Source organism: Eretmochelys imbricata, chromosome 6, assembly GCF_965152235.1.
Source record: "Eretmochelys imbricata isolate rEreImb1 chromosome 6, rEreImb1.hap1, whole genome shotgun sequence".
Classification (NCBI taxonomy): domain Eukaryota; kingdom Metazoa; phylum Chordata; order Testudines; family Cheloniidae; genus Eretmochelys; species Eretmochelys imbricata.
The window spans coordinates 15,055,503-15,082,786 of NC_135577.1; the positions used below are offsets into that span (position 1 = coordinate 15,055,503).

Sequence of the window (27,284 nt, forward strand, 5' to 3'; positions counted from 1 at the left end):
CTCAGGCCGGGTCCCTCAGGACCTACTTGCCTGGCAGGGCCCCTTGTGTTGGACTGTTGAGCTCTTCCCCTGCCATAGGGGCTGCTTCGCCTTCCCTGTTGGCAGGAGCGCTCCTACAGAGCTGCGTGGGGCCATCTCCCCCACAGCCTACCCTGCCCCCTGCCAGCCAAACGTTGAATTTTTAGGGGCTCCTAGAATGACAGCGCCCCAAGGCATGTGCCTACTGTGCCTAATTGGAAGCCCGGCGAACAGAAAGGTCTTAATTCCTGCACATTGAAAGCAAATGGCCATTGTGTGTGAGATCAAAGACCAGTCTCTAAGTGCATTCCTCTTTTCCCGCCATGAAGAAAGAACCCATGTACGGCCATCCTGACCACTTGGTTTCTGTGAGAAGCTATAAATATGGACACAAGGAAAAATTCTTCATCTCATTTGACTGACTGAATTCTTATTTTTTTTCTCATTTTAGTTACCACTAGTAAGTGGTCCAATCCCACGCATGCCTCCTTCCTGCTCTGTACATCTTCTAAAGTTCTGCTCCTTTTGTGCTGAATTGTAACGTGATCGAACTGGTTCCCTGTTCTGTGATTTGATCACCTCCATCTCTGCTACCTTGTGAAATTACAGACTGTAACTCCCCTGTACATATATCTTTACCTGCTTTAACCTCTCATTTCTTTTTCTTGGGGTGTGTCTACACAGGAATGGAAGCCTAGGGTTAGTGGGACTGGAGTCACCTGACCTGTGTCTAGAAACCCTGAGCCTGTGCATCTGCTCTGCAGTTTAACCCTTGGTTAAGCATTTTATGACCTGTGCTTGAATCTAAGACTCTGGCACCCACACTGCCTTGCACAGACTCCAGTCAAAGTAACCCTATCCCAGAGTGCCTAGCGCCCGCTCCCCATCCAGTGTCAACACTCCAGCGCTACGAATGCATTACGCTGTGGGAAAACTCTATAGCCCATCCTATTTCCTTTGGTTTTTTTATTTATTTTTGTCTGTTTTGAAGTTTGACATAAAATGTAGGTTTCAGAGGAAAAACACCGCTCCACCCCAAGCTGGCTGCTTGGGGTGCAGTGTGCTCCACCATCCCACCACAGCCTAGGAGGCAGCGATAAGGGATCCCCAGGAGTCCGTGGGGAAGTTTAGAGGCTGGTTCCCTCTCACCACCCTCACAGTGCAAACTGCCTGGACACCTCTGCGCACCCAGCCTCAGAACAGCTGACTGGTATTTTAGTATAGTTCAAAGTACATGTTCAATGTATAAGAATGTATTTAGTATTTCATGTACTTCATGAAAATCTGGTGGGATGTAGCATGCATTGTTTTAACTTATCTGTACCCTGTTCTAATGTAATAGTAAACATGTGCATTGTCTATGGCTTTGTAAGGAAGTAACTCATCAAACAAGAAAGAAGCTGTGTGTATTGCAAATTAAGAACTCGAACAGACAGGGCCAGATTTACACCTTACTCGCCCCTGGGCACAGCATCTTCAGCGCCCCCCCACCCAGATTCCCCACCATCACAACTGCACAGCACCCTGCACACCGCCGCCACTCTCCAGAGCCCACCGCACATCCGCACTACCTGAATTGCCCAGTGCCCCACACAGATCCCCAACTATCCAACACCCCAACACACACAGACCTCCCCTGCCCCACAGTGACCAGCACTTCCCCAAACTTCCCACTGTTCGGTACCCCCCACTCCCTCACTGCCCAGCATCCCTGAACAAGCCCCCACCCCCGAGACCCACTCTCCCTTACCCTATCCCCCTGGCCACCTCACCAGCACTGCTGGGAGGTGACTTTGTCTGCCAGGCTGAGCTGGCAGCGCGGCCAGGGCCATTCGGGGATTGCTCTGGCCCCTAGGGAATGGTGCGATTAGCCAGGCTGGAGAAGGTGTAAGAGCAGGAGCGAGGGATAAGGGACCCTGGGAGTCTGTGGGGGCGTTTAGAGGCTGGCTCCCTCTCATTGCTCTCACAGTACACACTGCCTGGACATCTCTGCACATACAGCCCCAGGGAGGGCACGGGGAGCGCATGAGAAAGGGAAAGAGGGCGGACTGTGAGGCTGTCTTGCAAAGGGGGAAGGTGCGGCAGGGCTCTCAGCTCAGCATGGCTGGGGGAGGGATGACCCCCAACATCCTGGCAGCCACAGGCACTGACTTTATTTCTCCCAGTGGATGCTCCACCCCACCTGGAATGGGGCCCACCCTGGCAAGTGATGGGTGACCAGCCACAGGGCACGGAACCGCTATGGCTGGTGGGTGCTGAGCACCCCCTATTTTTTAATTTGGGTGCTTGAGCCCCGGAGCACCCATGGAGTCAATGCCTATGCTGGCAGCTGGGAGCTGCCTCCCACCTGTCAGCATTGCTCTGTATTTCAGGCAAGCTCTGCAGAGCAGCGAGGAGCAGCCATAGACAGAGCTACCACCGCAGGAGGCTACAGGGAGGTTTTGGGGCTGGCTCCCACTCGCTCCCCTGACAGTGAACAATGCCCAAGCACCCTGCACACACAGCCCAGGGAGTGCAGGGGGGGCAGAGAGCGGAGTGGGGACAAGCGGCTGCCCTGTAGGGATGGGGAACAGCCGGGTGTTAGGGATCATGCTCCCCGGGCCGTGCTGAGCTGGGAGCTCTGCCCTCCCTGGGGCTGTTTGTGCAAGGGCATCTGGGCACCATGCACCAAAATCTGGCTGTGCTCTTGGGACCAGGAAGCAGCTCTCTTTGAAAAAAGCTTCTTCTGATCAGTCTCCACTGAAAACCCTGCAGGCTCGCTGACAGTGTGCTGGCAGACCGCTGTTCAGCACACAATGGGTTAATGCTGATCTGAGCTGCTGCCGTTTGCAAAGGGAGATGTGGCTTCTGTTTGTAATAGAGTGCAACAGACTGCACCACCCATTGTCCGCACAGACAGGACTAAGGAAGTTGCCCCAAGGAACTCTGGGATACATCCAGAGGGACCCGAGTCAAGTAGGGGCCACATGCACAAAAGAAAGAAATAGGGCTCAGACTCTAGGTCCCAGCTTAACACGGGCTCGGACGCTCCAGTCCTGCAGGGTCCTGGACCCTAGGTTTGAGTCCTAGATTAACACAATTGATGTGTGGACACAAGGGCAGTTAGGCTTGAGCCTAGGCTTATATTCCTGTGTAGATATACCCTTAGTAATGAATCTCTCAGTAGCTTACTATAGGATTGGATGCCAGTGTCTTTGGTGTGAGATCTAGGATGCAAATCGCCCTTGGTAGGTGACTTGTCTCTTGGAAGGTGTCCACGCTCCTAAGTCCCCCCCAGACAGCTTGACAGTCCTGGTCTAAGGAAAGGGATGTGCTAGCATAACCCACCTTACCTAGTATGACTCTGTCCCTCTCTAATGGCTGGACCACATGGAAGAGTTGTGCTAAAATCACTCGAGTTTGCAAAACTGACAGTTTCCCACCCCGACCTGAAAACATGATGAAAGGCAAAGACTTGCACATTTTCCCTTATTCAAAATGGCTGCCATCTCCCATTCCTGCCAATGAGGCTCAAGCCAGCATTATGGCTGCCATTTCCTTATAGTCCATCTGCTTGTGAAAGTCAGGCTGCCCTTGATATAGTTGGCTGCCACCTCCCGCTGTTTACAATGTGATCGAAGCCATGCCCACGGGCAAAATGGCTGCCACTCTGTTTTGGGGGCTAGACAGGGCACAGGGACTGTGAGGTGCTCCAAGGACAGTGTTAAAAGTAGATGGAGCAAGTGAGGGGGAGCAGGGCAATGGGGGGGAGAAGGAGACAGATTTAGGGATGCAGGAAAATGGGCTGCAGGGCGACGTGGGGGACAGAAGGGAGAAGATTGAAGAGGGGTCTGGAGAAAGAGGAGGAGTATTTGCGGGGTGGAACGCTGTCTAGTCTCTGGCAGAGACGTGGTGGTTGGGGGAAATCAGGGAAATGCTGCTTCTTGGAAAAGGCTGAAACAACCCATAATATGTGTACTGTGACTTTATCACTTCTACCGGGGTGGGGAACCATTTTTGTATCAGGGGCCATTGACCCACTGAAAAAATTAATGGTGGGCCACACACATTGAACTCACTTGCCCCTGGGGGCACGGATGCTCGGGGCTTCCCACCTGTGGTGGGATGAGCCAGTGCTCGCAGCTCCAGCCCTGGGAGGGGCGCTGAATCAGGGGGATCCTTAGCTGCCCCTTTAGGGCAGCTGCCCAGCTGCTGTCCCTGCTCAACAGGGGTTGAAGCCTGAGCCCACTACGTGCACTTTAGGATGTTGTGATCCTTCCTGGTACCCTGAGTTTAACTCACAACATCAGTGTTACCAGGCACAGACAAAAGGGAGCCGGCTGCTACTTACTCCAATCTCTGCAGTTTGCAGTTCGGGTGTTTTAGCCCCTCACACAGCAGCCGCACTCCAGCATCTCCCAGTTCGTTAGACGCCAGGTCCAGCTCTGTCAGGCTCTGGCTGGTTGTGAGAAGAGCAGCGAGATCCCCGCAGGCAGCGGCTGTGACACCGCACTCCTCCAGGCTGCAGGAGAGAGAAAGGCAGAGAGGGGGGATCAATGCGTGAATGGGGCTCGTCACGGCTGCTCTGAGAGGTGGCCCCACCCACCAGCCCCTCTGCCTGACCAATCAGCATCCAGAATGAGTAAGCAGTCCTGTTACAGACTCTGTCCCAAGTCCCACCCCTTGTCCAGTGAGAAAGCAGCAGTGGGTGGGATTTCCTCTCTAAACTCCACCCCTTGCCCTTTACCCTTCACCAATGAAAAGTGAGAATGGCCTAGACACTTCAAATCTCTGCCACTGACCAAGGAGGAATAAGGTTTGGGGTAAGACTCCTTCCTAAGCCCCGCCCCCTCACTTTTTCCACTGACCAACCAGAATTGAAAAAGTTGCCCTTTAAGTCCTGCCCACTCAGGTCTGGACCAATCAGGCTGGACTTGGCCCTGATCAGCCCCTGGATGGTGCGACCCAATTGGAGCAGCCCCATCGCTCCAGGGAGGCTGTAGGGGGAGCTCCCCCCCCGCAGGCAGCTGGGCCAGGCTCAGAGCCGGCGGAGCTGGGAGATCCTGACCCTCCGCGCCCCCGGCACTAGCTCTGCTGCTCCCCTGCAGGACACAGACGCCTCCTGTCTCTGCCCCCAGCTCTGAGCCCCAGGCCTGGGGAGGGGAGGCAGCTGCGAGGCCCAGCACGGGCAGCATCACACCCACCTTCCTCTGAGACCAGCGACCGAAGTGGGGGAGACAAAGAGAAGAAGATCCCCCTGGCAGTGGGTTTCCCAGGGTGTGGGGAGGGAAGAGCCCCTGAAAGGAGGGCGACTGTGTGACCCTGTTGGCAGGGCCTGTTCCAGAGTCTCTGGTGAGGTTACAAAAGCAGAAGTTCTGCTGGTTTCTGGAACCCCCCTGCAGAGCCTGGGCTCCTGATGGAGCTGCCAGCCAGCTGAGTGGGTAACCATGGCAGCAGGTTATAACCATGTGCACTTCAAGGACCACCCGCAAGTACGGCTGTCTTTGTCCTCCTTCAAGGCTTCATAATGAGCCCCCTGCACACCCAAGCATGATCCCACTCCCGTCTGCTAAATCTTGCACACACGTCGAGAAACCCCTTCCACCAGAGCTGTCACCTGCACGGCCTCCTTCATCACCTCCTATGCCTTAAAATATTGTTACTCTGCCCAATGGAGAGGTGTGACGGGACCCCCAAGGGTGCAATTTGTGACTGTGGGACCGCTGTGCCCCCTTTACTCTCTATTCTGGGGTGTCTGTCACAATGCCTTACTGGTGGCAAGCAGCAAACCCCTGCAGGAGCTGTTACCCCTCAGTACAACTGCGTGTGGAGCCCCACACCCAGCTAGATTGTGTGAATGCTCCCAGAGCCACTCATGAAGCACAGAGAAAGGCACCAACCAAATCCCCCCAGCTCCAAGAGTTGTAGTTTAGGAATATACTGTCTTGCACTGCTCAAGACCCTTTCTTGAGAAATGCCAGTTTATTCATTGGAAATTAAATGGAAAGTGGATAATACACCAGCCTTTGTAACCTGAGCAGATTTCCCAAGCACTTCAATCAAACTCACTGGTAAGGATAAACATTAAACTAAGTTTATTGATTACAAAAGGTCGATTTTAAGTGATTAGAAGTGATAGGCAAAAAGTCAGAGTTAGTTACCAAAGAAAACAAAACAAGTGCACAGTCTGAATCTTAAACCTGTAAGACACTAGGTAGTGTATAGAGCAAGTAGTTTTCTCACCCCACTGGATGTTACAGTTCATAATACACAGGTTTCACCCTGGAAACCTGGGCCTGTCTCCTCTGTTAGAGTCTATAGAGCGTCTTTGCTGCTTGCACCGTAGGTGGGGAAGGAAAAAAAAAGGTGACGCATGGGGCCACTGGGTTCTGTTTTATACCCTTAGTCCATGTGCTTAGAGACCACAAGTCCAGGCCCATCTGGTGGGCATGGCTGAGTCACCAGGCAAGGTTGAGCAATTCCCCTGGTATGGCCTTGTGCAAGTGAGTCACTGAATTGTAACTCCTTTGCTGGACAATGACGTTAATGGATGTTCGACAACCGCGCGGGCACAGGGTACACCCCTGGTTATTACCTTTGGGGAGCTAGTATCTGGGCACTTCCCAAACCCACAGCATATTTTAGTGACAAGCATACAACACAATTCTCACAACTTCATATGCATTAATGATATACAAATTTAGATGGAACAATGGGTTTCAGCAGATCATAACCTTTCCCATAAAACCTTACATGGCATGCTTTGTATGCAATATCACATTTATATACAAATGATGAATATGGGTTAGAGGGTGCTCCCCCAGGGTGTAGAGTGTCAGAGGAGCGAAATCTCTACATTTGGGAGAGAAAAAAGCCCCTGAATTTGTACAAGGGAGAGAAGCCCCCATGCCTTGGGGAGCCCCTAGAGTCTGTAAGGTTTTGTAGAGCCACCAAGGTATTTTGAAGGCAGGAAATGAGGAGCCTGCAATGGAGGGAGGGGGAGAGATTCTAAGACTGGGTCGAAGAGGGGGAGAAAAAACCCGAAGGTGTATGTGGGAAGCTGAGGGTATGAACCCTAATTTGGGAAGAGGGTGAAGAGAAGAGGGCATCCAAGTTGAAACAGAAGAGAAGAACCCCACAAGATTTAAAGCTGAGAGAGAGAGAGAGAGAGAGAGAACACACCTGAGAAGGTGAGGAGAAAGAAAGTTCATCATTCCTGAGCTCAGAGGCAAGAATAACCTGATTTTTCTTTCTAAGAAAATGTTAAGTGTAAAATAAATTTTCAGTCCTGATTTAACTATAAATCTGAATGCAAACTCAATCCTAGTGCTGCTCATGCCCCTCCATACATTCTCCCATCGACTCAAGTTGAGGTAGAGTTTTAGAATATAGTTCTCTGTGTGTTGTGTGTGCATAGTTGTGTGTGCATCTGTTGGCAAATAATCATATCTATTTAGGGTCTTGTGGTTTTAATGCACTTCTATATTAAAAATATGTAATTTGAGACATTAGAAAGTTATTCTAGTGCAGAACTCCAGATGAACACCAGGAATGCTGGAGTCTGGTTTTGAAGTTTTTCTGTTGTAATATCGCAACTTTCATGTCTGAAATCGCGTGACCAGAGAGATTGAAGTGTTCTCCGACTGGTTTATGAATGTTATAATTCTTGACATCTGATTTGTGTCCATTTATTCTTTTACATAGAGACTGTCCAGTTTGACCAATGTACATGGCAGAGGGGCATTGCTTGCACATGATGGCATATATCACATTGGTGGATGTGCAGGTGAACGAGCCTCTGATAGTGTGGCTGATGTTATTAGGCCCTATGTTGGTGTCCCCTGAATAGATATGTGGGCACAGTTGGCAACGGGCTTTGTTGCAAGGACAGGTTCCTGGGTTAGTGGTTCTGTGGTGTGGTGTGTAGTTGCTGGTGAGTATTTGTTTCAGGTTGGGGGGCTGTCTGTAGGCAAGGACTGACCTGTCTTTTAAGATTTGTGAGAGTGATGGGTCGTCCTTCAGGATAGGTTGTAGATCCAGAACGCCACTAGCCGTCACCTTCAGCCCCCAACTAAAACCTCTCCAACGCATTATCAAGGATCAACAGAAAAACTTCAAAACCAGACTCCAGCGAGAGACTGCTGAATTGGAATTCAGTTGCAAATTGAATACAATTAACTTAGGCTTGAACAGAAACTGGGAATGGTTAAGTCATTATGCAAGGTAACCTATTTCCCCTTGTTTTTTCCTACCCCCCGCCACTGTTCCTCAGATATTCTTGTTAAACCCTGGATTTGTGCTGGAAATGGCCCACCTTGATTATCATACACATTGTAAGGAGAGTGATCAATTTAGATAAGCTATTACCAGCAGGAGAGTGGGGTGGGGGGAGAGAAAACCTTTTGAAGTGATAAACATCCATTTTTTCATTGTCTGTGTGTATAAAACATCCTCACTGCATTTTCCACTTTATGCATCCGATGAAGTGAGCTGTAGCTCACGAAAGCTTATGCTCAAATAAATTGGTTAGTCTCTAAGGTGCCATAACTACTCCTTTTCTTTAATTGCAGTGTAGACTTCCAGGTTCTGGCTGCCAACGCAAGCTTTGGGATCCTCTAACCTCAAGAGTCCTAGAGCCCAGGCTCCAGCCAGTGCCCGGAAACCTACAATGCAATTAAACAGCCCTCGCAAACCCAAGTCAGCTGGCACAGGCAGCCACGTGTTTTTAATTGCAGTGTGGAGACGCCCACAAAGAGTGATCAAACCAGGGCTCAGATCATTGCGCCAGGTTGCCCAGCGCTCAAGGGTTCCTCCAACAGAGAGTCTGGCACCCACCCGCCCTATGGAGAAAATCAAATTAAAACTTTATTTGAAACATATTTTGCTTCTCTATATGACAGTATCAGAAGCCTCCCCTTCCAAATGACACTCTAAATGGATGAAAGTGATCCCGTGTGGACAGCAGAGTTAACAGGATTGTTAGCCTTTACTATTCTACATCAGCTGCATAGCTCAAAGGAATAGTCAGTCATCTTTTGATCCTGACCCCAAGTCAGTTTGACCTTCCACTTGGGGAGACATTTGGGAAAGGCAGGATAGCAGACTGCTAAACTGTGTGTCTGGGGAGAGTGTTATTTTGGGGAAATAGTTACATGAATGCTTGCTGGCAAGGAGGAGCATTTTAGGGGTGCAGAAGTGGGGGGAATAACGGGGAGAGGGATTTGGGGCTGCATTGAGGGAGGGGGATAAATGGGGATGGGTGGCAGAGGAGGTGAGGGGGTTGAAGGTCTCAGGGAGGGCGAAGGACACATGGGGTGAGTGGCAGGGTGTTTGGGGGAGATGGGGTGCCTGTCACCCCCACATTCTTCCCTTCAGTATGTGCCAGGATTTGGGGTGTCTGAGACCCATTCCTAATAGCTCATGTGAGCCAGGTTTTGGAGGGGTTGCATTTCTAAGGGTGCCTGAGTCCCGCTCCCTCCATGTGTGCCAGGATCAGGGGAAGCCCTGCCCCTCTGGGTGGGCATTTAGAAGAGGCATGCTCGGAGCAAGGACCAAGAAGCCACCATGGCTGGGGCTGAAGCTTAAACCCAAGCAGAGCATTTCTGCTCAGTTGGGGAGGTTTAAATCTTCGGAGTCCTGGGGTTCCTTTGTTTTTATTAATTATATATATGAAAATTCAAGGTGGCAAAAAATATTAGAATGATCCAGAGTTCAGGATTGGGCACACTGCCGCGTGGCAGGGGGCTGTCGCGTACGGGCCGGGTTCCAATCCTGGAAACAGAGTGGTGAAGTCGCACCTGCACAGTGTGGCTCTGCGTGCCGGAAGATGGTGCTCATGAAGGAATTGTGAGTTGAGAGCTGGATAAAAAGATCTGCCGTAGTTTGCCCACCCCAGTCTATAGCCTCTGATCTCAGTTTTGACCCCGGCCAGTCCCTGGATCTCATCGACAGTGCCACTCTTGGCCCAAGCCCATCTCTACACCTAGCTGCAGCCACCACCCCAACCACTAGGCCTGCTGTTCAGAGGCACCGCCTGACACCCTTGCTCTGACCCAGTATGGCCATTCTTATATTCTGCTGTCTCTGTCTCTCCCACTAGCCCAATTGTACAGATATTGATCTCAAAAGCCCAAAGAGTTAAAGGTGTCGATAAACTCTCTGCCCCACATTAAACAGCGATAGGAAGGTTTGGGGTTATTTTAAACAGAGGTCTTTTGTTTTACTCAGTTATTTGGCAAACACCCAAAAGCATTCATTCCAATTACAAGTTTAGATTAAACACAAGAAAGAACAAGAAATCAAAACAGTCATTTCTGTTGAAAATGTGGCTGAGTAATTATGCAAAGCAAACTCAGCCAAAACCTTTGAAATCTTTCTTCTTTTGGAGGCAAAATATCAGAGTCTCTTATTTTCAGAACAACCTTTCCTTGATGAAATGAGTAATTTTACTATCAGTCCTGATGTATAGAAGGCATTTACTTACCTTTTTTTGAACAGACACAAGGTGGAAGAGAGAGAAGATAGAAAAGATGGGTGAAATAAGGGTTTTGTGGATGTTTTTGGAGCACCGTTATTTATGTGTGGATGCTTTTTGGCTACCAAGTCGACCATGACACCTGCTGCTTGGATCCTAGTTTACGATCTGGTTAGGGATGTTATCTGAGTGGATCTTTTCTTCTTAGACAAGGCAGGCTTGGATGATAGTATAGCTGACTTCAGGATTTGATGAAAAGCCAAAAGAGTAAGAGAGAGAACAGAAGGAAAGAACGTGGGGGGCAGAAGAGAACACAACAAATAAAGGGAGAACAATTCGTCAGTTCTTATGTGCTTCTGCAGTGCTGGTAGTTATATACCCCACTGCTGGGCTGAGGATTGGATGTCAGTTCACATTCACAGGTGAAAACAAAGTTACTCCAACAAGTTTAAGGCCAGCCAGACTTCCTCTCAGGGAGAAAGTCCTTTAGATGAGCCGAGATGATTTGCAGCGCTGGCAGCTTGGGGGATGAGCTGGGATGCAAGGTGGGATGGGAGATGAGAGGGGGAGCTTATCTGAAGTGATCTGAATATTTTTCCCCACAAAGTCTCTTTTTAAGGAACCCCAAAATAGGAAAAGAGGGTATCATAGTTCATCCCCCTTATCATTTTGTCCACTAAGTAGGCCTAATATCCATCACACCAGTTTCTGGCTCCACAAGCATAATTTCAAGAGTCCTTGGATTATATGAACCCGGCCTTTTGGGTTTAGATTAATATATTTTCTCTATATGGTTTTCTTGTACCTCTGACAAGATTCAGTGTTGTAAACAGTTTGGCCTGTTTTTTGTGGTTATTGTACCATCTTATGGATTCTCCCATGCTTTTTACATCGCAGGTCACAATGGGGGTACAGCTCCTAGGACTAATAATTGCACCCGCTCCCAGCTGTGACCATCAGGCCTGGGGACTGTCTTTGTCCTCCTTCAAGGCCTCACAGGGAGCCCCCTGGACACGTAAGCATGAGCCACCCCCACCCCCAACACCTTCCAAATTCTGTACACACGTCCAGACACCACATCCACCAGAACTGCATACGGTAGTGACTCCTCCATCACTACAGTTGCCTTGAAAATATGGTCATCCTACTGAAGAGGGAGCAGAGCCTCCAACATCTGGGAGAGTAAAAGAATCACTGAATTTGTACAAGGGAGAGAAGCCCTCAATCCCTGGCTGAGCCCAGAAGTTCTGCAAGGGAGAATAGAGGTCCCCAAGATATTTTGGAGGCAGGATGAGATGATCCCCCAGTGGGGTGAGCGACTCTAAGGTTGAGGTGAATATGGGGAGAAAAACCCCATGGGTGTATGTGGGAAATTGGGGAGCTAAGCCCAAACTTGAGGGACAGAGCCTGGGGAGAGAAGAGGGCATTCAAGATAAAGTGATGGAGAAAATCCACATAAAATGTATAGATAAAAGAAGAGAGAAGACACCCGAGCAGATGAGGAGAAAGAGACCCCAAAGTGCGGAGAAAAAATTTAAGGGGAAAGAAGGACCCCAACTGGATTCCAAAGGAGAAAACTCCATCCCCCCAACAGTAGAAAAGGGGTGTTGTATAATTTTATTAAATTTTACCCTCAACATTTGTTATTATGGGTGACTGAACCTGTGATGAGACGGACCCCCCGGGGCCTCACTTGGGGTGCTGAGATACCACTGAACCTACCTTTCTACCAGCATGGGTGACCCTTAACTCTGTCTTGCTGAGCCAGGGTCTCCAGACCTCCTCCAGCACAGACCCAGAGATAGGGCCACACCTCTCTGCAAGTTATGTCATTCATAGTCATAAGCATATTTTCAGAAAGCATATGGAATGTCCCATCAGAGAACCATTTCATGAACTTCCATCCCCTTTTCCACAGCTGGGCTTACAACTAAGGTAGGACTACCAGGCCCAAATTATTACTAGAGGGGTAATGAAATAATCCCCTTCCCTTCCACCATGATATGCTCAATGGAAGAGATAAGGTTCAGGTGGGGTAAGTGAAGACGCACCATGAAAAGCAGTGAAACTGGGAAGAGACCCTTAATGGACCGCTAAAAACTGAGGATGGAGTGGAGGTCAAGGATAATCTAGGCATGGCCCAATATCTAAACAAATACTTTGCCTCAGTCTTTAATAAGACTAAAGAGGATCTTAGGGATAATGGTAGCATGATAAATGGGAATGAGGATATGGAGGTAGACATCACCATATCTGAGGTAGAAGCGAAACTCAAACAGCTTAATGGGACTAAATCGGGGGGCCCAGATAATCTTCATCCAAGAATATTAAAAGAATTGGCACAAGAAATTGCAAGCCCATTAGCAAGAATTTTTAATGAATCTGTAAACTCAGGGGTTGTACCGTATGATTGGAGGATTGCTAACATAGTTCCTATTTTTAAGAAAGGGAAAAAAAGTGATCCAAGTAATTATAGGCCTGTTAGTTTGACATCTGTAGTATGCAAGGTCTTGGAAAAAATTTTGAAGGAGAAGGTAGTTAAGGACATTGAAGTCAATGGTAAATGGGACAAAATACAACATGGTTTTACAAAAGGTAGATCGTGCCAAACCAACCTGATCTCCTTCTTTGAGAAAGTAACAGATTTTTTAGATAAAGGAAACGCAGTGGATCTAATTTACTTAGATTTTAGTAAGGCGTTTGATACGGTGCCACATGGGGAATTATTAGTTAAATTGGATAAGATGGGCATCAATAGGAATATTGAAAGGTGGATAGGGAATTGGTTAAAGGGGAGACTACAACGGGTCCTACTGAAAGGTGAACTGTCAAGTTGGAGGGAGGTTACCAGTGGAGTTCCTCAGGGATCGGTTTTGGGACCAATCTTATTTAATCTTTTTATTACTGACCTGGGCACAAAAAGTGGGAGTGTGCTACTAAAGTTTGCAGATGATACAAAGCTGGGAGGTATTGCTAATTTAGAGAAGGACAGGGATACCCTACAGGAGGATCTGGATGACCTTGTAAACTGGAGTAATAGGAATAGGATGAAATTTAATAGTGAGAAGTGTAAGGTCATGCATTTAGGGATTAATAACAAGAATTTTAGTTATAAGCTAGGGACGCATCAACTAGAAGTAACAGAGGAGGAAAAGGACCTTGGAGTATTGGTTGATCATAGGATGACTATGAGCTGCCAATGTGATATGGCTGTGAAAAAAGCTAATGTCGTCTTGGGATGCATCCGGAGAGGTATTTCCAGTAGGGATAAGGAGGTTTTAGTACCGTTATATAAGGCACTGGTGAGACCTCACCTGGAGTACTGTGTGCAGTTCTGGTCTCCCATGTTTAAGAAGGATGAATTCAAACTGGAACAGGTACAGAGAAGGGCTACTAGGATGATCCGAGGAATGGAAAACTTGTCTTATGAAAGGAGACTCAGGGAGCTTGGCTTGTTTAGCCTAACTAAAAGAAGGCTGAGGGGAGATATGATTGCTCTCTATAAATATATCAGAGGGATAAATACCAGAGAGGGAGAGGAATTATTTAAACTCAGTACAAATGTGGACACAAGAACAAATGGATATAAACTGGCCACTAGGAAATTTAGATTAGAAATTAGACGAAGGTTTCTAACCATCAGAGGAGTGAAGTTTTGGAATAGCCTTCCGAGGGAAGTAGTGGGGGCAAAAGATCTATCTTGCTTTAAGATTAAACTCGATAAGTTTATGGAGGAGATGGTATGATGGGATAACATGGTTTTGGTAATTAAATATTCATGGTAAATAGGCCCAATGGCCTGTGATGGGTTTTAGATGGGGTAAGATCCAAGTTACCTGGGAAAGAATTTTCTGGGAAAGAATTTTCTGTAGTATCTGGCTGATGAATCTTGCCCATATGCTCAGGGTTTAGCTGATCGCCATATTTGGGGTCGGGAAGGAATTTTCCTCCAGGGCAGATTGGAAGAGGCCCTGGGGGTTTTTCGCCTTCCTCTGTAGCATGGGGCACGGGTCACTTGCTGGAGGATTCTCTGCTCCTTGAGGTCTTTAAACTACAATTTGAGGACTTCAATAGCACAGATATAGGTGTGAGGTTTTTTTTTTTGTAGGAGTGGTGGGTGAAATTCTGTGGCCTGCGTTGTGCAGGAGGTCAGACTAGATGATCATAATGGTCCCTTCTGACCTAAATATCTATGAATCTATGAATAGGAGATCTCATGGGAAGCAATATGGGGAAGGGGGGAGAATTAATAACGTTGGCGGGCATGAAAGAGAGAGAATGAATGTGCTATAGAGGGAGTGATGAATGGCCAGAAAGGGTTAAGCATCCTACAGGATAAATGACCCAAATTCAACCTTTAGGGACATACCGGTAGATAATGTTTGTGTTTTTGTGTGTTTACATATGTACATTGTTAGAGGTTACCAATATAACCAAACAGTTCCTGTCTATATTGTATTTATCTCTTTGAAGTGTATAGCAAATCATCTGCGAATGATGGGCAACTGTCTTATGCTAATCTGTCTAGCTAATTACCTGTGAGGCTCGGGAGATAGGTCCATTTGGAAGTCTCCAGGATTGCCTATTGTTCACCCAGGACTGAATGGTCAAGAGGCTGCTGGAAAACTGGATATAAAGACCCTTGGGACCTGATCCTTTTTGATCTCAGATCAGCTTAAGGTTTCATGCAGGGGAAGCCTAAGCCGTAAGCAGGGCCTCCGAAGGGGAGGGGGAGGAAGGGCAGAGGGGGCAATTGCCTAGGGGCCTGGGTGATTTAAAAGGGCCTGAGGCTCCCGGAGTCGCTGCCGTTGCCGTGGTAGCAGCGGCTGGGAGCTCCCTGACTCTTTAAAATTGCAGTGAGGCGCAGCGCGGTGGCAGTGGGGGCGGCTGCCTGGGGCTCCCTGCTGCTTTTAAATCATGGCGCTGAAGGGCTGCTGGGGGAGGCTAGCCTCCTAGCCCTGCCCCTTCAGAGCCACATCCCAAGCCGTCAAACATCCTGGAAATTCTACCTGACATTTCTAAAATGTCTGATAGATGATTATCCTCCACCTCTGGACAGCCCTGTCTGGATTTAGTGTTCCCCCCGCAAAGATCTTTGCAGCCTTCATAGGATTGTTTCAGTCTTGTGTGGTCGGTAATCAGAGCTTTCTGAATTTTTCTGACACACTATAGCAAATCACAATGTGTATCATGCTCAGAAAACTCATCAGTAGTACTGGCTCAGATGAATAAACTCTGATTGAGAAGTTGCTCTCCTTTAAAAACCTTAACCATATAAAACAGAGGCCATCTCTGTGAAAAGAGCACATTTGGAAACTAGGAAGCAAAGGAGAATGAGGGGAGCTCTGTAAGAGAAAGGCAAGTCTTGTGGCTAAAGCCCTGGAGTAGCATGAAGGAGATCTGTGTTCTGTTCCTGGCTCTACCACAGACTCCCTGGGGGATTTTGGACAAGTCATTTCATGGGACTCAATTTTCCATCTGAAAAATAGGAATCATCATTATTCTTTCCCCCCCACCCTTTGTGTGTATGGTCAATTTAGACTGCAGGGTCTTCAGGGTAAGGACTGTCTGTGTATATTTTTGTTCTTGCTTCTGGCACCAATGTCCCATTCTCACACTAGTGTTACCCTCAGCCAATCAGTAGCAGGTCTTTGGGGTCTTGCAGGTTGGAGGAGAAATTAGAGACATGAAGGCTGGTTAAATTCTAAGTCTAACTTGTTCTATTTACACATATACAGCAGTTCTGGAATGACATGGTCACATGGCATACAAGGCAGAACCCGCTTTCAGAGATCTCAGCCCAGCACTTCCTAAGGAGAAACTCAAGAATTGACGGTAATCAGAGCCAGAGAGCAAAGTCTCCCGCTGCTTGCACAGCTCCCTCTCTCCCAAAGCTACCTACCTTTGCACAAAACCTTGCATAACCCAAAAAATTAACACAGCATGTCTCCCCAAGCCTAAAAACTTGCTGATGTTCTTCATAAAAAGGACTTGGACGACGAGTGGCACCTGCCATAACAGCATATGTGGTGCCTAACACAATACACCACAAGACCCTGAACTCAGTGGGGGAATTCTGGCACTACCGCAATACACCACTGAGAAATAATACTACAACCACCCTAAACTCTATGTGGAATTTATTCTGCCCACCACCTGGGGACCAGTGTCTCCAAAGGAAACAATAAGTTGTTGATGGCTGATTTGATGACAAGAGGAGCTCATTGGAGCAACTTTTGGTTGAGACACTGAATCCCAACTACGAGAGCTGCTCAGGCACGACGGTGGCTGCCGAGCATTACTTGCAGTATCAAAGTGATGGGCCATGAACCATGACTGAAGAACAAGCAGCCAGAACTTCTGTGGACCAAAACAATACTGTATTTGGTGCTGAACAGCAAGAGGCACAGAGTCTGCTCACAGGTAAGTTGTGCTTAAAAATTGTCGCAGAGTTTCTGTAAAAGGGCCAAATTTGGTAGCTTGATAGCCAGAGTATTTGGCTTCCCTTCAAAGAGTTGCTGAAACAAGATCCCTTCATGAAAATTGCTTTGTACTGTGAACTAAAAATTCACTTTCACACAGACATAAATCTTTATATTTAGTCTTTACTGAACATGGTCCTGTAAACAAGTCAGACCTGCAGAAATAAGCCTGTTATCATGTTCTACTTCGGCTTATGCCTCAAACCGGATATTGAGAGTAAGCAGGATGGAGAACAAATATTTTTAACACCCCCCATTGTTTGGTTGTTGTTGTTTTTTACTTTATTTGATTTAAATTGGAATTTTTATTGAAATCAAATACATTTTTTCTTTTTAAAAATAAACAAATTTAAAGGCAAATTTCAAATTCTGACATCCTGTGCTAAAACCCAAACCTACCATAATCTACTGAAATAATTTAAATTAAATAAAAAGTAATAGTCAAGCAGTATGCCTTTGTGCTGAAGTTTTAAAGAAAGTCAAACAATTGAACACGTGGAACTTCGAAGTCACTGACTCAACAACTGGAAGCCCTGGGAATCCTGGCTCCAGCTGGGGCTCAGCTTCAGGCAACGGGGAGCCTGGAATGCTGAGAACTGTGGCTTGAGCTGGGGAGCAGCTCCTGGCTCCCTGACACAGAGCTGGGAACCTGGAAGCACCTACTCCCTACCTCTGAGGCTCCCATCCTAGTCATTACTCCTGGGCTTCTTGGCTGCCTGCTCCTCATTAATGTGCTAGGGATAATAGGGAACTGGGAGTCTAGAAGCCCTGGGAGCCATGGCTGAGCCAGGAAACCCAGAACTTCCAATTCCCAGACTCAATTTCTTTTTGAAATTTTTGCAACAAAATGTTTTGATTATTTCAAAATGAATTGTTTTCAGATTTTCCCGTCTGTGGGAAATTTTGAAATTTCTGTTTTTCATTCCAAATGGGAACAATGTTTTTTCAGAAGTTTAGATTTCTGCAAACTGGAAACTCTGACTATTGACCAGCTGGAGTCTGAACTTCATGATGTGCCCAGACAGCTCATAGTCACAAAAAAACAGGTACCCTAACCAAGCAGCCAAGGACAAGAAGAACCAATGAGACACCACAGTCACTGACTGACCACTGCAAAACAATACTTGGGCGTGGAAATGCCTCCTCCCCTGTATGGCCCTTTCAGACCTCTGTGGTTTTTCCTACCTCTGACAGATGAAGCAGAAGAGAAGAAAATCCAAGTGCCAGTGTTGGGAAACCCCAAGAAGAAATAAACGTCTGCACAAAGAATTCTTCCATACCTGTTCCTTAGCCGTGAAGAGGCCATGAGATCCTCCTTCTTCTCTGCCATAGTAACCAGTAAGTCACACCCCACTGAACTTTTCTGGACTGTCCATCACTTTGTCAACCTAGAATGTCTCCTCATCTCCACAGCCCAGTACCACTCATTTCAAGGGACTGGTACCCATTTTACAGAGATGATCTTCGACGTCCACAATGGCCTCTGTGGCCATGAGGGATAACACGACATCCTCCTTCTCAGAATTCTGCCCATTCACAAAACCAGAATCTCATAAACACTAGAGGAAATCTGAGTCTCCACCTGTGACCCTGATCTTTGATCTTCTTGGCTGCTTAAGAGCAGTAAGAGCACCTAGAACCTCTACTAAAAAAATATTGTCATCAACTCTTTTGAGGAGAGAAATCTTCCCTCCCATTCTTGACCATGCAGCTATCTGGCCAGACTACTTAAGAATGAATTGCTTGTTGCAACCAATCTTACAATCTACCACCGAATATCATCTGCTTTCCCATTTCTGAGCAACCTAATCAAGAAGCTACTGAACAACCTCATCCAACTTCACCATTTCATTGGTGATATCCAGCTGGGTTTTCGCACACAGAACAGAGATGGCACTGCTGAGATTGATGTGTGACCTCCCCTAGTCCATGGAGGAGGGGACTTTTACTGTCAGGGTTTGCAGAACAGGGACTGATCCTTCTGTTCTTGGAGTCAATAGTACAACTTTGACTGATTTCAAGACAGAGTAAGATCAGGTCTTCAGAGATCACTCTGTAAAGAGTTACTGATTATCAGTACTGTAGGAGGCTACTAGTGATGGTTTATTATTATTTCTTGAAATCCTCACATGGGGTTTCTCAGTTCCTGGAACGCTAGTCTTGGCCTCTCAGGGCCCTGTAAGTGACACAAGGGTGTGAGTACCAATCTGAGGGCAGACTGTTAGGAAGCACGGCACAAACCTCAAATTGGTTGTGAGTTCTGTACTTAGATTTCACCAACCAATTATCAACTGGAAACTCCTCAGGCACTGTAACAGCCCTAACATGGAGTTACAAACAGTCCTCTAGAGTACTCCAATCTATCTTGTGTACCTTGGTGATAGATGGCCCCTATACCAAAAATTTCAGCAATATTCAGGTTACTCCCAGTCCCAGTGGACCCGTCCCTTATGCCAGGTCAATGGCCCTTTAGATTTCACACCAAAGACAAGGCTTGTAGCCAATCCCATACAAGCTTGTATAATCAGCAAGCACTAGATGTTCTTTAAGGCTAACCCAGTCTAAGTGGCTGGGGATCTCTAGCTTATCCTTAGAAATATCTGTCCCCGCACCCCCGCAGCATCCAAACAGCATAATAAATTCCTTCTTGTTAGTGGACTTTATTCTATTCTTCCACATGGTTTCAGCTGCAAAGGTCAGCTGATGGGAGGAGTCCCTTTCATGACATCTTCACAAGGAGAAAGCAGGACAATATAAAAAAGTATTTTGTTCTCTGCTGTAAAGAATTTAGGGAAATTCTAGTTGCAAATTCCCACAATAGCAGGGGGTTGCACTAGATGACCTCCTGAGGTCCCTTCCAACCCTGATATTCTATGATTCTATGACTTTCACATTGCCAACCAAACCAACCTATATCTCCTTGGAGCTTTCTTCTTCCAGCACAATTTCCTTTCAACCAATCAGAAGGGGTCTCTTTTGGTGGGCTCCTGAAGATTGTCTGTTGTTTCTGTGGAGTCTGCTGGCTGGGTCAGACTTTGCCCACTCTGTTCTGATAGCGAATTCATGACTGTCACAACTCTTCCAGCATCAGCTTCAATAAATACATCCTTAGTTTTGTGGGGGCAGAGAAGCTGAAATTCTATTTCCCTGTTACATTATCAGATGGTCGTTATGTCAATAGTGCCCCCAGTCTATAAGCAGTAGCATCTGTGTCCAATAGGAAAGGGGTTTTGAAACATGGAGAGGCCAAGATAGCAGCAGTCACAAGAGTCTTTTCCAACTCTAAAAATGCCAAATCACATGCCCATGATCACCAAGATGGTTTCCCTTTCTCACCCAACCTATGCAATGCTTCCTTCTCGACCAGAAGGTACTCGATCCACTGGTTCACATTTTGCAACTATGGTTTCCTCTTTTACTCTTTGCTGATTGTCAGAACCATTGGGCAAAGAACAGTAATCCTTTCCTGCTTCAGATCCACATGCATTTTAGCAACTAAAATTCCCCCAGAACCCTGGGTCTCAAAGCTTGTCTCAACCACGCTCCATCTTTCCCTTGCTGAAAAGCGAGCACAGCATGTCGCTGTTATTTTTGCACCGAGAGGCAGGACAAATTGCTCACCACAAACCAACTGCCACAAATCCTTCCTTTCAGCTGGGCCACAACTTGAAAAGGAATTACTACAGGCTGTGTCACACTGTCCAGAACGGCTCACAACTGTGAGTGCCGACCTCAGGGTAAACTGTAGAAAAAGGGCAGACACTCCAAACTGGTGGTATGTTCTATAATTAGAGTTCAACAAGCCAGTAACAAATGTGAACTCCTGGATCGCGATACCAGTCCTACCTGGGAGTCACAGACAGACTGGAGAGTCCATCTTGCTACCCAGATAAACTGAACTTTGTGACAAAAGGTCACTTACACCAAACATCACACCACATCAGGTTGCTCCTGGTCCCAAGAGACCAGTCTCTTACCCCAGATCAACTGGTACTCTGGACTTTACACCAAATGCAACACTGGCAGCCAATTTTATAGTAAACTAATTAAAGGTTTATTGGCTACGAAAAGGAAATGAGAGCAATTGAGAGGCTAAAGCAGGTGAAATATATTAACAGGTGAGTCACAGTTTGTAATTCCAGATTGTGGCCGTGATGTAAAAAACTGCCAGTTTCCTAAACGTCTTTTCAGGGTACCCAGATTGTCTCTGGGGATCTCAGCTTTGCATCTGGTACACGTCGATAAAGGATCATTCCCTGAATCCATATTTATAGATTCTTCAGTCAGAAAATAGGCTGACAGCTTCTACCTACATGGGCTTTTCCTCTGATGACAGGAAGTGAGAAATGCCTTTAGAGTCTCTGATGTCCGGTCATTATATACAATGGCCACTTGCTTTGAAAATAGCATTTCACAAGGCTTCTTTGAAACGAATGAAATATAAAATCCCTCTAAGAAAAACTTCTGAGAGATTTCTTGTACATTGACACCACCAATTAGAGACCCACACTTGCCATTCTCTCTGTGCACTGATGGGCCAAGTGTCCAATACAAAATCAGAAAGTAGCCCTGGCCAACAAGCCCTGCAATCAGGGTATTAATGCTGAGGTCACTGTGTGGGACCCCAGAGCTGCTGAATTAATTGAAGAAGCTCCAGGACTAAGAAGCTGCAGGACCGAGAAGCACTACCGGACACTTGACCAGGCCCACAGACCAACTACCCCCCTTCTAGGTTTACCATAAAGTGGGAGAAATGTGTTAGTGGTCCTAAAGAATTGATAACTAATGATTATAAGCAGATGCAGTAAGAAATGTTGGTGATTTGTGTTGTTCCGTGGTATAGTTGCTGGACCCCAGTGCTGGTCTATGTTAACCACTTCCAAGACTGCAAGTGTTTTTTGTGTTCAGTACATGCCTAGAATATTTGTGTATCTCTACCTGACTGATGAAGTGTTGTGTATTTACATATGTGGTTCTGGGGGAATGAATAAACTGTTGGTCAATTAAGAGACGCACGTGTCCTGATCTGAGAAATACTGTCCAAGGTAAAAGCTGACTTGAAAAGAACTTAGCATTAAGATTAGTCTGCTAACGCTCCTTGGACTCAACATAAGAGGTTCTCCTATTTACATTCATTTCCAAGATTGGCTACAACACATTTCAAATTGACTAATCTAGTTTGTTAGATTTCAGCTTTAAAATATAATTGCCCCCTTGGTAAATTCATAAAATAGCCCCACATTGACACTTACAGCTGTGGGTTATGCTTGGCTTTTCTGACCTCATAGTGTGTGGTATTAGGCCAATGTGCTTTGCATAGAATCCCACCACATGCAGCAATTTCATCTCTATTATTATTATGAATTAAATTGTAATGGGCTTCTTCTCCCCCAGTGGCTGGGCTGCAAGGGGTTGTGGTCAGAGAGAGAGGCTGAGGGAATGGGAAACTGAAACCAAGTGTTCTGATGGTTGGTGGTGCTGCCTGTCGCTGCTCCAGGGGAAGCAGGCACCGCTGTGTGAGAGACTTTTGAATTTTAGATAACGTGGTCTAGCCTCATTCCTTCCAATACCTGATGTTACACTATATATTGTACCAATATGGTTCTGTTGGAGACTTCAGGGTATGGCTACTAGTTAAGTCGAGAGGATAGAAGGCTATAAGGGTTGAGGAAGTTTTTTTGCTGAAGGCCTAAGGGCTTTTTTTAATTTTTTTTAAATAGAATTTAGGCCTGGCTGGTTTGAGTAAGTTTTTTTGTTTTTAAAACAATGTTGTAGTTGCAGATAATGCTTTATAGTGTAAGGTTTGCTGACGCTAAGCTAAAGATAATAGGAGATAGTTACAAGGCCAGGCAGGATGTGCTGATTGTTTAAGTTGCTAAAAATGCTTGTTAGAGGTTGCAAAAAATAAACATTGTTGTAACTTATATAAAAAAGACAAAGTATTTGTGCAAAGTTTTAATTGGCTGATGTGTAGTGCAATAGCATTAAAAAATATAAAAGTGTGTGTAATAACCTGCTCTGTGTGCAGGATTTGAAATTCTATTCTCCCTGTACCTTGTTTGCATCTGCAAATAAACTTTTCTGCTTCTCCACCCCGTTGTGATTATTAAGTAAAAGACACCAGGTAACGAACCCCTGCTGTTGTTTTGCCTCTCGGCACTGGGTGCCGGCAACAGCTTTTGGCGTCCCTGTGTGGGCGACGAGGCTGCTATTTAGCCTTGCCCGGATCCCTTCCGGAGGTCGAGGATTGCAGCAACAACCGATGCCCAGCGCGCACCGGTGAGTTCATTGGGGGCCTCGGAGGAGACGCAGTTTGATCAACCCCGGAGTGCAAGACGGTGCAACGCACTCATATAGTGGAGAAGCAGCTGTGGGCGACGGTCGGGGAACCGGTCCCTTGGATAAGGTAGGAACCTTTTGAAATCCGGATTGTTTGCTCTGTTGGAACCTGGGGATGCCCAGAGTTACCCTGTAGGTATGGGACAGGAACAGAGCATGGGAGGTAGGGTACGGTGCATGCCCCTAGAGTGTATTTTAGTAAATTGGAAAGTATTTGGATCAGATCCAATGACTAAGGGTAAATTGAAGTGATTTTGTACGGTTGACTGGCCTCAGTACCAATTAGAGAACCAGGAACAGTGGTCTCCCGGAGGATCACTAAATCATAATACAATCCTCCAGTTACTCCTGTTCTGTCAGCGAACGGGGAAGTAAAATGAGCATTCGTATGCTTACTTGTTTATGACCTTGTGGTCTCGTACTGATATTTTACAAAGCTGTAATTTAACCCCGATTGGCCCGGTAGCAATTAATGTCAGTCCCCGGACCACCACCCCAAATGTAATGGCAGATCCGGTGTCTCCTTCGGCCCCTACACCCACACAGAGTGAGGCTCCTTCGGCCCCTACACCCACACAGAGTGTGTCCCCTTCGGCCTCCTACACCCACACAGAGCGAGGCTCAGAGTAAGATTCCTAGTGAAGCTCATTGTAAGGTTCGAGCTCCATCTGCTGAACTATACCCATTACTTACCGAGACTAAAATCGCCCGTAATGCAATAGAAAGAACAAGCTGCTCTTACTATGCAGGTCTATACTCATGCACCTTTTAATCCTATGGACCTGGCCGCTTTCAAAGCAGAGGCTGGAGAATTTTTTATCAACCCAAGCAAGTTTGTATCGGTTTTGAGGTATGTCTTTGAAGCTACAAGTCAGACTGGGATAATTATAATGTCCTTCTGTGAACATTATTGACTGAGGTTGAACGAGAACAGGTCACAGCTAAAGCAAGGGAGGAAGCAAAGAGGCGATATGATCAGGACCGTAACAATATCCCGACCTCAGATGATCAGGTTCCTATAAAAAATCCTAGGTGAGACCCAAATGACAATCAGGCTATGACCTACCTTACCTCCTATAAGGAGCTGCTACTGTATAGACTCCGTCATGCAGCTGTCAGACAAAATAATTAGACTAAACCATAGAAGGTAGTGCAGGATCCAAAGGAAAGCCCTGGAGCCTTTTTACAGCGCATTCGAGACACGATCCGACAGTATACCAATGCAGATCCTAATGATCCACAAATTGAGGCAATTATTAAAAGAGTATTTACAAGCAGGGCAGCCCCCGACATTACGAAAAAGCTACAGAAAAAGGAGGATTTGATGGGTATGACCATGGCACAGATTTTAAAAGCAGTAAATCAAGTGTATAGTTTAAAAAAAGTAAAAAAAAAAAAAAAAAAAAGCAAGTGAGATTGATGGTAGCGGCGGTGCAGGCAGGCACGAAAAAAAGTAAATGAGAAGGAAGGGGCCGTGGACGCGGACGTCCAGGCCCGCGGGAGAGACGACTGGGGCGCAATCAGTGTGCCCTGTGTCGGCAAGATGGACACTAGAAGAATGAGTGCCCAAACAAAAAAAAAAGGGGGGGGATACCTTTATAATGGCAATAAAAAAAACAAAAATAGGGGTGTCGGGGAGACGGATCATCCTACCCCCGGAACCCCGAGTAAAAATGCAGGTGGAAAATGAAGAAATAAATTTTTTAGTAGACTCTGAAGCGGCGCGGAACTGCTGTAAATCAACCCCTTCAGTTGCCAATAGCAGACTCCCTCACTGTGACAGGAGCCACAGGCAAAGATACCAAGCAAAGCTCTTAGAGAACCCCGAGGTCACACTGCAGCCTTGTCCATCCCTTAACCCTGCCACCCTCTTACCAAAAACTAAAAAACAAAAACATGACTGTTTAAAAATTATAAATGCCCAATATTCTAGCCGCCCAGACTTGAAGGATGTGCCCCTCCCAAATGCAGATTATGAGTGGTACACTAATGGTAGCAGCATGGTAATCAATAAACAAAAAAAGGTGGGTTATGCTATTGTGACCCTCAATAACATCGTAAAAGCTAAAAGTTTGCCCGCTGGGACCTCTGCCCAGTTGGCTGAGCTAGTGGCCCTGACCCGTGCACTCGAACTGTCTAAAAAAAAACAAGTCAATATTTTCACTGATTCCAAATATGCTTTTGGTGGAAGCATGCCATTCCCTGTCTGCTGTTCTTTTGTCTCTTCACAAGTATACTAAAGATTCCCAGCCTCTACTAAGTAAACGAGAAGGAAGGGGCCGTGGACACGGACATCCAGGCCCGCGGGAGAGACTACTGGGGCGCAATCAGTGTGCCCTGTGTCGGCAAGAGGGACACTTGAAGAATGAGTGCCCAAACAAGTTCCTACTCGTTTACTTAGACTCACCCATCCACTCCCTGCAGCCTGGTGATTCAGTGCTCGTACGTACCTGGAAAGACGAGCCCCTCCAGGAAAAGTGGAAAAAACCCTATACCATTCTGCTGGTTTCCCACACGGCAGCAAAGGTCAAAAAACACAAACATTAAATTCATTATACCCGGCTAAAAGCGGTGTCAACCCCCCCCCCCACCACCAGCTAAAAGGTAAACCGTGCATTCAGCCCCCTCCACTAAAAATTTTAAACTAAAATTACTATTTAAACAGCAGCCCGCCGGGAAGGCAAAAAAATAAATAAAAGGGTATATTTTATTCCCCCTCTTGGCCATGTGCCTAACCGGTACTGCAGTTTCAAGCATTGTACCCGTAAACACCTGGCTGGCACTGGCCCAAAGTGCAGTAAACGCAATGTCGTTCTCAAAAAACCTTATTCTCAGAGAGTGAGGCAGCAGCTCTGGCCTTTTCCTTAGTTGGTATCCCTGGGCTTGTAGTACATAATTATCACACAGTAAAGCACCTTGCCTGCACGGTGGCAAAGGCCATTAATTTAACCTCAACCGTCCTGGCCTAACTCTCACATAAGTTAAAAAAAATACGTCAGGGTACGCTACAAAACAGGCTGGCTGTAGAATATTTGCTTCTACGCCATGGTCACCTATGCTGAGAGTTTGCAGGCATGTGTTGCTTTAATATAACAAATGCAGGGCCACCCATAAAAGCTGATTTACACCACCTAAATATTAGCCTAAAGCAGCTAATAAAAAGCATTCATCAGCAAACTAAAAAAAATTGGCTAGGCTCTTTATTTTCTGGTTCAGTCCTTTCCCCGTGGCTAAGTGGGTTGTTGAGCCTATTGTTTAAGTTTTTTTTCCCTGTATTAATCATGTTATGTTTACTGTATTGTACGTAGTCCTGTATAAAAACGCTTATTTTGCATAGTTTTAAAAATTTTAATTTTATTCATAGCCCGCTAATAAATAAATAAAAATAAAAAAACTCAAGCAATAAAAATAAGTATTTTCAAAAAAAAGAATTGTTGGAGACCCCAGGGCATGGCCACTAGTTAAGTCGAGGGGATAGAACGCTATAAGGGTTGAGGAAGTCTCCCTGCTGAAGGCCTAAGGGCTTCTTCTTAACCCCCCTTAATAGAATTCAGGCCTGGCTGGTTTGAGTAAGCTCTTTTGCTCTTAAAACAATGTTGCAGCCGCAGATAATGCCTTATAGTGTAAGGTTTGCTGACGCCAAGCTAAAGATAATAGAAGATAGTTACAAGGCCAGGCAGGATGTGCTGGTTGTTTAAGTTGCTAAAAATGCTTGTTAGAGATTGCAAAAAATAAACATTGTTGTAACCCATATAAAAAAGGCAAAGTATTTGTGCAAAGTTTTAATTGGCAGATGTGTAGTGCAATAGCATTAAACAATATAAAAGTGTGTGTAATAACCTGCTCTGGTGTGCAAAATTTAAAATTCTATTCTCCCTGTACCTTGTCTGCAGCTGCAAATAAACTTTTCTGCTTCTTCACCCCGTTATAATTATTAAGTAAAACACACTGGGTGACAAACCCCTGCTGTTGTTTTGCCTCTCGGCACTGGG

The 27,284-nt window shown here is 46.3% G+C and overlaps 1 protein-coding gene across 2 annotated transcripts in view; it reads right to left on the reverse strand.

The window, feature by feature from the left end:
- Positions 1-27,284, reverse strand: part of LOC144267148 (NACHT, LRR and PYD domains-containing protein 12-like) — a 355,964-nt gene that overhangs the window by 64,055 nt on the left and 264,625 nt on the right. For both annotated transcript variants that reach the window (XM_077820865.1, XM_077820864.1), the window contains one exon: positions 4,349-4,519. In XM_077820865.1, coding sequence (XP_077676991.1) covers positions 4,349-4,519 — 171 coding nt within the window. The remainder of the gene's footprint in view (positions 1-4,348; positions 4,520-27,284) is intronic.